General features: G+C 33.9%; 1 protein-coding gene across 1 annotated transcript in view; it reads left to right on the top strand.

Annotated features, from left to right (window-relative positions):
- The window catches only part of cbfb (core-binding factor subunit beta), a 76,453-nt gene extending 62,720 nt beyond the window's left edge, over positions 1-13,733 (top strand). The window contains exon 6 of the mRNA XM_028809386.2: positions 11,458-13,733. Coding sequence (XP_028665219.1) covers positions 11,458-11,526 — 69 coding nt within the window. The 3' untranslated portion in view covers positions 11,527-13,733. The remainder of the gene's footprint in view (positions 1-11,457) is intronic.

The following is a 13,733-nucleotide window of genomic DNA, read 5'->3' as shown; positions in this document are numbered from 1 at the left end:
TTTGTAAAGGTTTGGATTTGTGTCTTATTGTGATGTGTGTGTATGTGTTTTCCTTGTTGCATAATTCTCTTTTATTAGTTTACTTAGAATGAAAACTGTTGCATGTCAGTATTTATTGGTGCAGTGTTCTATTACGTAAATAATTCATAACCGAATAAGTCATTTGGAAATTTTATTCTGTATTTAAGTAATGTGACACATGCTTTTTCTAAAAAAAAAAAACAACCAAGAAAGTGCTACAAATTAAAAGCCTTCTGCACAATGTTTGTTTATAAGATGTATAAAATAATTTACAGGCTCAAGTAATATATAGTATGAAAGAATATATTTTTATTAGTAGTAGTATTATCAGTAATTGGTATACAGTTTCATTGAAGGTAATCGGGAAAATATTTTTACACCATACTCCAAAGGACATTTTAGACATGCAGTTCTTTACCAGATATTAGTAGAAACTGTTTAACGTATATTGGTTCACAGAAATACAGAATTAATTTGTTTTCTTTCAGTTTGACAGATATGGGAAAATGTCATCAAAGTCTATGAATAGATAGCTTTCATTTTGCTTTGAATTCAGCTATGTTTGAAAGAACCTTTCTTTATTTAAACTGACTTTAATGGAGACCAGATTCCCAGAACGAATGATCTCAAAGTGCTCCACCCACTTTGCTTTGCCCCTGACCCTCGAAGAGGCGCCAGCAGTAGCTTCTGGGAATATTTATCCACAGCTTGGCAACATATGCACTTCATAAAATATTTCCTTGCTGTATGGATGTATAATTTTCCCCGCTTTTTTTTTTTTTTTTTTTTTTTTTTTTTTTTTTTATAAACCTAAAAGACTTTTTTGATTGCTTCCAAAACTCAAAGCCAGAAGCTGAACTATTTTTGCAGTAAGTCATTCATGTGATAGTTTCTGATTATTTTCATTATTTTTTGTCCCCTGACCCCTTTATTTTTCCACAAGATTTCTCCCACCAATAGTTCCCCCCCAACCAAATCAGACAGTAAAGCATATCTTCAGGAGTCCTTTTGATTTTTGAGTTTTTAAACATAGGAGATAATAAATCTGTCAGTCTTATAACTGATGATGTTTTACTTTGATTAATAGTCCTTTTTAAAACAAAGCAAGAACACCCACATAGATAAATACTGTCATTACAAAAGAAACTCAGCTGCTATAGATATCTTTTCTACTACTTTTGTGACAGATTTTGTACAATTGTACAATATCAAACAGCTTGATGGTAGCATTCTGAACGTTTTGGGAAGTTCATCCAGCAAGTGGGGAATATGTATTCTGTCAGGACCCCATTCTATGTATTCAACCTTTTGGAAGTAGAATTGCTATAACATTTAAAAAAAACAATTCATTAAAAATTCAGTACAAGAAAAAGAATAGTAGCTGTTCTTGTATGATAAGCAAATCTACAGTATCTGTATTATAGCCAGCAGTATGGGGAAAACCCTGAGCAAACACCCTTGTCACCTTTTTGCACCCATGTGCCTAGTAGTGTCTTGTCTCCCACCCATATTAGTGACACATTTACTGCTCCGGTGTATTGAACAATGAAGTGGCCAAACAAAGTTAGACAAAGAAAATGAAATATGGAATTTTGCCTAGATGTTTACTGTATTATTGCTGTTGCCATTACTGCGGCATTGCAACTTTTCAGTTTGAAAAGTGTGGAGTTATGCTGTAGGACTGCTTGTAGTAGTGGATTTAAAGTATTGCAAAGGGCATTTGGATTCAAAGTTATAAGGTAGCTGATGGTGCTGAATGAAACTTAGTGGGAGAGGGTAGATGCAATGTTAAGGAAATGGTCCAAGCAAAACTGTTCTTTTTTTTGTTATTGGCATCATAAGACATTAAAGCATTAGGAAATTTGCAGTAGACACTTACACATAAAGTCACCATTACTTTTTGTCTGCAATAAGGCCACATAGAAACATGTGCAGTGCAGGAAGTTGGATTGCATTTACAGCATTTGTTGTCTTCATTCAGAGCAATAACACTACAGAAATATAATGAATATTGTTGCTTTCAGCTATTTTTACTGTAGCAGAGGATAAAGAAGTAATGTCACATAAATGTACAGTCCTGATTTTTTTTTTAATCTTTCAATCATGTTGGTAACATACTGAGTAAGTTATTCTTCTAGATGTTTGCAGTTTAATATATGCAAGAAACAAATAGGCTATATCATATGTAATCTTAAAGTTCCTTAATAGAACAGCAGAGCATGTAGCTATTCTTGACTATAGCATGCCATTATACTGTATGTTAAACATGTTTGAATTAATAGAATTTGGTATATATATATATTTTATTTTTAGTGGTACTAAATACATGAAAATGGAGTAGAGTCGATCTGCTGCCAATATTTACCTGTAGGAGTTTCTTCTTTGGATTCTCAGGCACATACAAGACTTGGCACGTGTTTCTGACACAAAGGAATGTTGCTTTACTTTGTGCATGATCTTGCATATTGTATTGCATTGCTTTGCTTTATTTCTGGATTTAGTTAGAGATTCTAGACATGGAAAACTATAAGCCTATTTGACTGGAACAAAATTATTCCATTATAACTAATAAACTTAAAAGATACATGGTAGAGAAAAACTAGACATTCAGCTTTGCAGCAGTGTCGCATTGTGTATGATGTACAGGTATATATAAAATGATCATTAACCAAGAACTGGGTATTTGCTCTTAAATCACACATTCTACAGTATGTGAAACAGTAGCAAGATGCACTAATAAATTCTTAAGATGTGCTTGCTCAAGAAATAAAGTAACAACACAATTTTTACACATCAAAATTTGATGGGTCAAGGAAATAATAACATCAAAAAAATTACAGTTTTTACATGTCATGCTGGTTAGAATGCTTTGTTAGTAAAAAGGGTAATTGTGTCCTACTGGAAAGATCTTTAAAAACACCCCTAAATCACTCATGTGATCTGAACTACTTTCTGACAACTGAAAAAAAAATCCTAGAAGCTAGGTTAGGTGCAACAGCTGTAACTGCAAAAAATAAAGCATTCAATTGCTTTTTGATGTCTTAGTAAATAAGATGGGATAGTCTGTAGTATAAAGCAATACTGAGAAAATGAAAGAGTACAAAAAAACTATCATCAAAGACTGAATGTCTTTTTTAATTTAATGTAACATAACTACGCATCACATAAGATATTAATATATTGGGCAGTTAAACATGAGGTATGCTTGGTTGCTTTCAGTCCAGCTGTTATGCTCTCCAAGGTGGCTACCCAAATTTTAAAATACCTCCAAAATAGGAAATATCTAAAGCTCAGAAATTTTATTTTAAAGTGCACTGTATTTATCTCACTGCATATAGCAGTTTCACAAATAATATTTCATAGATAAAAACGTGTAATCTTTTCAAATAGTATTTGGAAAATTGTTTGGTGCTCAGCATCGTTTTTCCATTTGATGTCTTCTATTGTACTCAAAGATCAATTAAATTACATCTTTTCTCCTGTAGCAATGTAAAAAAGGGCTTTGTGCTTTTCTGAAAAGTCAAATGAAGAATATCAAAACGTTTCAATAGTTGAGTCCACATGGAAAGTGGGAATCATACACTTTCTAGGTCAGGTTGTCTTTCTAAACTTAGTTGGTAGATCGCAAGGGAAATTGTGGCTATGAATGAGTTACAGAAATCTGTTGCTGTGGTCAACCATGATGTTCATTGATCAGTCTCCAAGATATGCCACAGAAAGTGGCTTGGTGAGTGAGTGGCAAAGTACAGACACTGGCTAGAGGAAAAAAAAACTTTCTGGTTAGCTAAATATCACATCGTGTGTGTTTCAGCTAAATGGAAACTCTCATTTATATGCAACTAAAACTGAACTTTTTGGCCTGGATTTTACTGGCTGTGTTTGGCACAGATAGAACACTTAAGACAATGAAGGTCGCATTATCCTAGACATATGGTAGATGTTGTAGCACCATGTTATGAGGATGCTTTCCATCAAAATGGGAAAAATGAATAAGATCTTCTGCTTAGAAATCTGAATAAAAACTTGTGCCCCTCTCATGGAACATAAATGCAAATAATTCTGTGTTTGAACATGACAGTAATTCAAAAACCACCTGGAAAGCAACACTGACATTGCATAAAATTATAAAGATATCCTTGTGTTGTCAAGAGAGAGTTCAGACCATAATCTAATCAGAAAACTATGTAAAAACCAGTTTTTTTTCATCACCATTCCCATCTCATTTGATGCCAATAGATAATTTTCGAAAGGTGGAAATTAGCAAATATTTCTTAATCATTAGTAAATAATTCATTAATAAATAATTAAGAATATTTTAAAAGATTTATGGTTGGTATACAGTTAGGTCCATAAATATTTGGACAGAGACAACTTTTTTCTAATTTTGGTTCTGTACATTACCACAATGAATTTTAAATGAAACAGCTCAGATGCAGTTGAAGTGCAGACTTTCAGCTTTAATTCAGTGGGGTGAACAAAACGATTGCATAAAAATGTGAGGCAACTAAAGCATTTTTTAACACAAACTCTTCATTTCAGGGGCTCAAAAGTAATTGGACAAATTAAATAACTGGAAATAAAATGTTCATTTCTAACACTTGGTTGAAAACCCTTTGCTGGCAATGACAGCCTAAAGTCTTGAACACATGGACATCACCAGATACTGGTTTTCCTCCTTTTTAATGCTCTGCCAGGCCTTTACCGCAGCGGCTTTCAGTTGCTGTTTGTTTGTGGGCCTTTCTGTCTGAAGTTTAGTCTTCAACAAGTGAAATGCATGCTCAATTGATCAGGTGACCAACTTGGCCATTCAAAAATTTTCCACTTCTTTGCTTTAGTAAACTCCTGGGTTGCTTAGGCTGTATGTTTTGGGTCATTGTCCATCTGCATCATGAAACGCCGCCCAATCAATTTGACTGCATTTAGCTGGATTTAAGCAGACAGTACGTCTCTGAACACCTCAGAATTCATTCAGCTGCTTCTGTCCTGTGTCACATCATCAATAAACACTAGTGTCCCAGTGCCACTGGCAGCTATGCATGCCCAAGCCATCACACTGCCTCCACTGTGTTTTACAGATGATGTGGTATGCTTTGGATAATGAGCTGTTCCACGCCTTCTCCATACTTTTTTCTTGCCATCATTCTGGTAGATGTTGATCTTGGTTTCATCTGTCCAAAGAATGTTTTTCCAGAACTGTGCTGGCTTTTTTAGATGTTCTTTAGCAAAGTCCAATCTAGCCTTTCTATTCTTGAGACTTATGAGTGTCTTGCACCTTGCAGTGCACCCTCTGTATTTACTTTCATGCAGTCTTCTCTTTATGGTAGACTTGGATATCGATATGCCTACCCCCTGGAGAGTGTTGTTCACTTGGTTGGCTGTTGTGAAGGGGTTTCTCTTCACCATGGAAATGATTCAGTGATCATCCACCACTATTGTCTTCCGTGGACGTCCAGGTCTTTTTGCGTTGCTGAGTTCACCAGTGCTTGCTTTCTTTCTCAGGATGTACCAAACTGTACATTTTGCCACTCGTAATATTGTAGCAATTTCTCGGATGGGTTTTTCCTGTTTTTACAGCTTAAGGATGGCTTCTTTCACCTGCATGGAGAGCTCCTTTGACCGCATGTTGTCTGTTCACAGCAAAATCTTCCACATGCAAGCACCACACCTCAAATCAACTCCAGCCTTTTATCTGCTTAATTGATAATGACGGACTTGCCCACACCTGCCCATGAAATAGCCTTTGAGTTAATTGTCCAATTACTTTTGAGCCCCTGAAATGAAGGGATTGTGTTAAAAAATGCTTTAGTTGCCTCACATTTTTATGGAATCATTTGTTCATTCCACTGAATTAAAGCTGAAAGTCTGCACTTCAACTGCATCTGAGTTGTTTCATTTAAAATTCATTGTGGTAATGTACAGAACCAAAATTAGAAAAAAGTTGTCTCTGTCCAAATATTTATGGACCTAACTGTAGATGCCAGTAATGGTTCAACAAAGTACTTACCCAAGAAAAATTTGTTTACCATTTTCTTTTTTCTATGAAGAATGTCTTACTCATATTTTTTCCCAATATAAAATCCCAGCATTAAATATGAAACAGGAAGACAGTTCCCTTTTTAACAATTAGATAATTTGAAGGCCAAACCTTTTTCCTTTAATTTGACTCTTAATTGAACATTTTGATATTCCCATGTTTCAACCTAGAAATACTGTGAAAGCATTACACAAAAAGGACTTTTATGAAACAGTGGCAAGGAAGAAGCCCTGGATAATAAAAACATGTAATAGCTGTAAAGAATTTAAAAACATCGCTGTGGGATAAAGTCTTATGGTTGGTGAGACCAACTTGGACCTTTTTAGACTGATATCCACCTAACAATGCACATCAGTCAAGTAACACCATCTCCCCTGCAAAATGTGGTGATGACAGCATCATAGTGTGGTGATTTTCTTTGGCAGCAGGGCAATCTGGTGAAAACTGATGAGAAGATGATTACTGTACAATATGGATGTACTCTGGAAGAACCCCTACTCCCTCTGCCAGAAAGTTTAATCAGGGGTTGAAGTTTGTCTTTCAGTAGAACAATGACACAAAGCTTATTGGCCAGAAAGAGCAATGGTTTGGCTTAAAATGAAGAATATTGTTGTCCTCCAGTGGCTAGGTCAGAGTCCTGACCTTAACCCCATCGAACATCTGTGCAAGACCTAAAAATACCTGTCCAATGCTGCTCCTCATCTAACCTGTCACAATATGCACAGTTCTGGAGGGAAGAATACGCAAATCTGGGTCCTTAATATAGTAGAAAATTATTATTAATAAAAGATTTACACAGAAAGAGCAAATCATGTACATACCCATAAATACTTAGAAATCGTTCCCATTTCAGTTTTGAAATTTAATTCTTTTATGGTTTATCATTTTTTTGACGGTATGCGTTTACAGTTTTCTGCTAGGACTAACCTTCAGATTTTTTTTTTTATGAAAATGCATACTAGTAAAAAATCCTTGCTTGCTTCTGCACCAGATATCTTAGTTCATTTTAAGAAAATATTAAATAGGCCATCATTTTGTGCATCTAGTTATAACTGTTTAAAGGAGGAAAAATAGCTCCCAGTTCTGTACTTATGTTGTATTTTAAGTGAAGATATTATGATTCAACATTTTTTCTCCAAAGCTTTTATATGTCTACCTCAAAAAACAAACATGTGCATTTTTAACATTTTCCTTGACAGTATTAATACATTTTACACAAATACATACATTTTTGTAAGATGCATCTTTTTTGCTGTTTTCATTACTTTCAGGTAGATGATATTTAGAATGTTTTACCCTACCACCATTTCTTTGTGAGAAGTATTTCAGGAAATACATATAGTTGGTTCACAATTTAACCAATCCACATGGTTGTTTAAAGAATATAAAAATAAAATATCTTGATTTAAAAATCTCAATAGGCATAAGATTAGAATGGAGGGCATTAATTATCATTAAGTAATTTGTATATAAATTTATAGTGAATTATTTTTCAAACATTTATATGAAGTACTGTTTGGACGTCTGCCTTGTTAAATTACAAATACCAGACCTTTAAATGGCACACAAGGTCATTTTTAAATGAAATATTATTATACTTAAAAATCACATCAGTGTCTGTACAGTAAATGATATGAGTATTTAATGTAAGATGCACATTTAAAAAATAATGAATGTCATGTTGAAGTGGTTTTTACTTTCAGATAAAGCAAATAAATCTTTCTTGACTGCTTAATGGCACTAAATGGCGTGGTATGGGCAAGCAGAACTTTTGTTTAACACTTATATGCTAATCATAATAAAAAAAGTAGTTTGGCCTTTGGGGTATTTAATTGGAAGCCAAAAGATTAATATTTCAGTACCCACCATTGATGCAATGTGTGACCATGAACACTTTATGTAACCTACTGTAGAAGTGCTAACATAGTAGATGTAAACAGTATTTTGCACATGTGATTTGTTGTTGTTTTTAAATAGTGTCAAATAGTTACTCATTTTATTAGCATTTATTTATTTTTTATTTATTGATTTTATTTGAAGAAAGCAACATTCCATGCAATAAAGTCAAACTTAACAAACCAGATTTCAACCCCCACCCAAGAGAAAGAAAGGAGAGCCAACAACAAGAGCAAATCTTTAAAAACAGCAAAGAGGGAAGAATATCCTTTTCCCGAATATAAATGCTTATTGTAAAGTTTTATCAAGTAGATCGTGCCATAGATCCTGTAAGTGAGAATTTAATTTGGTTCCAGTTTCAAAATAATAAAGAGCATCAGTTACCCACTAACTTATAACAGGTGGGCTGGGGTTCTTCAGTTGAGCAAGGTAAGTCTCCATGCAAGAGATGTGGTATAGGCAATTAAAATCAATTTATCCTTCTCTATTTTAAGTCCATCTGAGAGTACACCAAACACAGCTGTTAATGGTTTAGATACAATTGTCACACCAAGGCTGTCTGACAGGCATTCAAATATTTTTGTCCAGAATGGTGTTAATTTGGTGCATGCCCTAAACATGTGGCCCAGTGAGGCTGGACATAGTCTTGATCATGGTTTGAACAACTGAAACCCTTTAACAACTAGATTGCACACCAACTGGATAATGAGCAATTACATCAAACTTAAAGTTTGTGTACATGTATAGGAATGCAGTTAGAGAAAATGCATGTTTCCAGAAAAAAAAAAAAAAGAGTTCTGGAAGGAATTTATTTAATTTGGAGAATGCAAGTTCATATTTTGCTTTAAACAGCATCCTAGCACCCCCTATGGTTCTTTTTTGTACATTGCATGTCTTTGAACTTGTACACATACTTTGTAATGATGGTGAAGGCATATTTCATGATTTCTTCCTTTAAGCTAATCTGTATCACCATTCCATTTTCCCTTCAGATAATGGACTATTAAGAATATAAGCAAGTTAGTTTGAATAATGTGTATAGTTCTCCTGCTGCCACTCATGCTATTCAGAGCATTTAGTTCTTGGTTTTACAAACTTTGTATGAATTATTTCACCTAGTTGCAGTTACAGATTAACATTTATTGAATTTTTTTTTTCTGTGTCATGGTGTCACACTGCTTCTTTTTTGTGAATATTGAAAATGTACAAGTATTTAATGAATAATATATCACCTAGTTCAAAATATTTTCCATAGAGTTCTCTGAATGACATTCACCATGTCTTGTTCTCTTGATTACCTATTCATCTGCCTAATACATGTCTTGTGCCTTTATATCAGACATTGTGATGCAAGGTTATTTGACTGTGTAATAAAGCATGTTGCAAGTACTTAAATTCTTTTTGTAGCTTGATTCAGTTTATCAGTATTACATTATGCAGAGGTATTGACTGAGTGATGCACTGTTCATAGGTATCACTGAGAAATAAAAAATGATTGATGTCCATATCCATTTTGAGTGTTATACTGTACAGTATATACTGTATAGATGTTTGAAATTAGAACTGTGTTACCTTAGTGTCTATAATTGGGATGTATGCTTAATGAACCAGCATTGCGGTCGCATCTCTGAAATTTCCCATTGTAAAGTTTCTCTAGTGCTTTACTTATAGCACAATTACAGTGCATTTCTGCATTCACAGAAAATGCTGCAGTTTTAATCACCAGGATCCCCGATTTTCTAGGTTCTAGAGACTAGTGCTATCACTTCTGCATAAAAATGTTTTCTTTCTGTGAGGTTTACATTGCACACTGTTTGAGACTTGCTTTTCAGATATGTTGTGAGTATTTCACTTAATTCATTAAAGCTTATAAGTGGAAGTAATATTATCTGTAAAAGGTACAATTCTGACAATTTGGCTAGAGACTGTGTTCTGAACAACATTGTTCTTAATTTGGGAGTCTGCTCTGTAACCAAACAACTGAATTATTTTTTGGATCCTATACAGTGCTATAATACATTCATATTAGCAGCTCTTTACCAGTTTGGTCTTAATCTGGACAAATAAATCATTTTCATAACCACTTAATCTATTTACAAATTTGTGGCAGCTGTAGCCTATCCTGCGAGCATACGGCACAGGCCAAGACCCTACTTTAGTTAGGATGTCAGTCCATTGCAAGCACATTCATTTACACTAGGTTAATTTAGAATCAATAGTTAATACAGCACAAACCCTACCCCTAACCCTACACAGACATAAAGGAAGAGGTAGTAAGCAGAATTCAAAGCCAATCTCCTGAAGCTGTTAGGTAGCAGTTCTAACAATTCCACAGTAGTATTGTGAAAAGTAAACTATGAATAAAATACTCAATTATCTCATGATTTGGGTAGTACTCAATATTAAAAGTAAATATCACAATTAATTATTAAAGTGCTATGAGAGAGTGAGATGGTAGCAAAGAATGGTATTACCAACAGTGTGTTGCAGGGTAGTCAAACGTATTGCAAAAAATCACAAGGAGAGAGCAAAAACCACACTGATTTAAATAAAGATAATGTGATTGCAGGTGTGGGGTGTAGGTGTCTTTTGGGTGTCAGTACATTTGCATATGGGCTTGATGTTCTTAGAATAGTATGGGGCACTAGTACAAGAGAAATAAAGACAGAAATGTTGTGTTCTGATTGTTAGAGTTGTTTGATACTCAGCTAATAGAGAGAGATAAAGAGAAAGAAAGGTTAGCAGGCTGGAGGCAAGAGTACCTCCTGGCTAGCCACTAGCTAGAGAAGACTGAGAAAAGTTACCCAATCAAGGGTAAATGTAAGGCATGTTATTACGATGCCACTACTCTACTCTTCCACCTAACCTTTCCTTTGTGAAACCCAACTCTTTAAAGAAAGCTAATTACTAAAGTGTGCAGAGGCCAGAGGAGCCATTACTGGTAGTTTTGAACTGCTGTTACTAATTTTGGACCTCCCCTTAGAAGTGATTCCCCAGATTGGCTGGAAGTGACTTCAGTATAGGATTTAATGCCATTTCATGTCAGGAGCAACATTTGGATCTAGAATCAGGAGATGAATAAGGCATAGAGGATGCATTCAAAGAAACAGGGCCCAAGAAAAGAATGAGATGGAAGAAAGAGAAAAAAAAGACATCCTTTCTCTAGTACTTAGAGGGTAGGTAACTTGGCCTACTGCTAGCCACCTGATCGACAGAAACTAATGATTGAAAGGTTGTGTAGTTGCATAAAGGAGGAAGGTTTGCTGATTTCATTCTATTTATTTGTACCTTGTGTTTCTGCATAAAAACAATCATACCATTTTATATTTTTAAATTTGTCATTGTCATTTGGGATTAAAATGATTGTTCTGAGAGCACCCTTTCTTATTATAGTTTTATTTAAAAATTTCAAGCAATTATAGCTTAAGCTATATTGCTTGTAATTTTAGTACTTCCTTCATAGTTCAAAAATTAACTTTTTTTTTTTTTTTCCCCTTTCTCCTCAGGCAAGAAGGCAGACAGACCCTAGTCCAGGAACTAATATGACAGGTGGAGATGACATGAAGCTCCGCTAACCAATGGCAAAGACATCTATTTTTTGGGTCTTTGTTCAGGCATTTTTAACAACCAGCATTTAATCATATTTGACATGTTTACTGGAGGCCAAAATCAAGAAGGCTTATGGAGAGTAATCATCCTGTTCTTCCTGGTCTATGGCTGGGAGCAGTCAGCACCTGCTGCCAGCATTTTTGCACTATGCTAATGATAAAATTTATACATTAATTAGTGTATGCATATAGCTATATTTGATCCTTTGTGAGCATTATTCCTATGCAATTGCCCCGCCCTCAAAAAATTTGCCCTTCTTGTCATGTAAAGCTTTGTGTTGTAGTCAGTTGTAGCATTTTAGTTACAGGATGATTTATATTTTATATAGGTCAAATACGTTTCTAATTATGAGATTATAGTGTTCTGTGTCGGCTTTGCCTTTTAAACAAGCCTCTGTGTGGTTTAGCTTTGAACTTCTAAATACTTTACGATATTTTTATTCTTGTATTCTAAGATTCTGGTATATTTGTCAACTAAGACGGTTTAGTTTTTTTATGTGGTGTAGCGGGTTCCCTCTGTAAACTAAATGTATTCAACTGTTGCATCATGCATTTAAAAAATGTAAAATACTCAAATTGGATTTGCTCAATCATTACAAATTCTATATATTTTTTTTTTTTACATATACAGTATATATATAATATATATACTGCTCTATCTCCTGGTTTGGACTTGTAGCCTGTTTCAGATTGGTCTTTTGTAAAATGTGTATTTGGTAAATATAAAAAGAAAAAAATGCAATACACCAGGTTTATCATTAATATGACAATTTACACATTTTATTTTGCATTTCTGTATACTGGGAGTTTCTAGTACATGCAAAGTGTTAAAGTGGATGCTCTGTTAAATCATGCTTCTAACAAACAACTTTCTCTGCAGTGGGGGCTTTGAAGTTTCACATACAGTACTTTAACAAAGGTGTTTTTATAATAGACATTTACTGATACAACATAGCTGATATTTTCATCATAAAGCTATTTCCACCAGGAGAATTTTAATAGTTTACATAGTGTACCTTAAGCATGACAGACACCAATAATAACAGTGTTGACATTTAAAAAAAAAAAAAAAAAAATTGCCTGTACATTTAGCAGCTATTTTAGTTTAATTAGAGCAGTTATTCTCTGCCACTGTATCCTTCAGAATTGTAATATACACATGACTTCTCAAAGGTGTTTCCTGGATCTTGTATAAATTTGTTTTATCTTCCAAAATAAAATATTTTAAATGATTTATTTTGATTTATGCTGGAGTCATACTCTTTTGTAATAAAAATGTCATCAAGAAAAACAAATGTCAAAATCCATCATGATCACAGTGTAGTGAATTAATCCAGGCAAACATATAGCTTGTCTTTTTGTGTTTTTAAAGGGCTCTCAGACTCAGTCAAGCAGATTGTACAAAATAGTCAAAAAGTAGTGTGAATTTTTCAGCTGTATAACTACTACTGTCAAGTATAAATACAGTGAAGGTTTATTTAATGAAGAAAGCTGTTAAACCTATTTAGCTGGTGAAATACAGGTTAAGAAAAATGCATCTAGAGATCTTTCAAGAAGAGCCTTCTTCTTAGACCAGGGTGCTTTTTCTATATAAAATATACTTGATATATGTAAAAATAAATGATGGATAGCTACAGTTTACTAACTGCTGTCAACAACTATATTACTGCATCTTCAGTCACATTTTCCCCCATGACATTGCACACTAGTATAGAACCAATGTTTTTCAGGCATTTACCTACTCTTTGAGATTTTGTAATTTTCAAGTTTTTTATTGTTATATATTGTAATCTTATTCAAAAAATAAGAACATAAGCCATCAATAATATTTGAAATTCGAAGAGTGTCTAAAATTTACAAATCACTTCCTGTTGTTTTATCAACAGTAAATTGCTAAGTGTTCTTTGTGACAAATGCTGTAATGACATATCTTAGTGCTGGCATTAAGACTAGGATTAACTGTCTGCTGGTTAGAACAAGACTGGATGTTTTCCAGTTTTAAAAAAATTGTTTTAAATTATTGATGAAAATTGATTTCTTTTTTCAGACTTTCTCAGATTTTTTTACTGTGTCTACTTTAGGAGTTTCCTTTAAGTTACAGAACAGCTTTTGCATTATTTTTGTTGTATCTAAATTTCTTTTACTTTCTTAATAAATGTGTGTTAAATAAATAA

The sequence above is a fragment of the Erpetoichthys calabaricus genome, chromosome 9 (assembly GCF_900747795.2).
Source record: "Erpetoichthys calabaricus chromosome 9, fErpCal1.3, whole genome shotgun sequence".
Taxonomy (NCBI): domain Eukaryota; kingdom Metazoa; phylum Chordata; class Cladistia; order Polypteriformes; family Polypteridae; genus Erpetoichthys; species Erpetoichthys calabaricus.
Note: the sequence above shows the minus strand (reverse complement) of the source record. Positions and strands in the feature narration are given on the sequence as shown.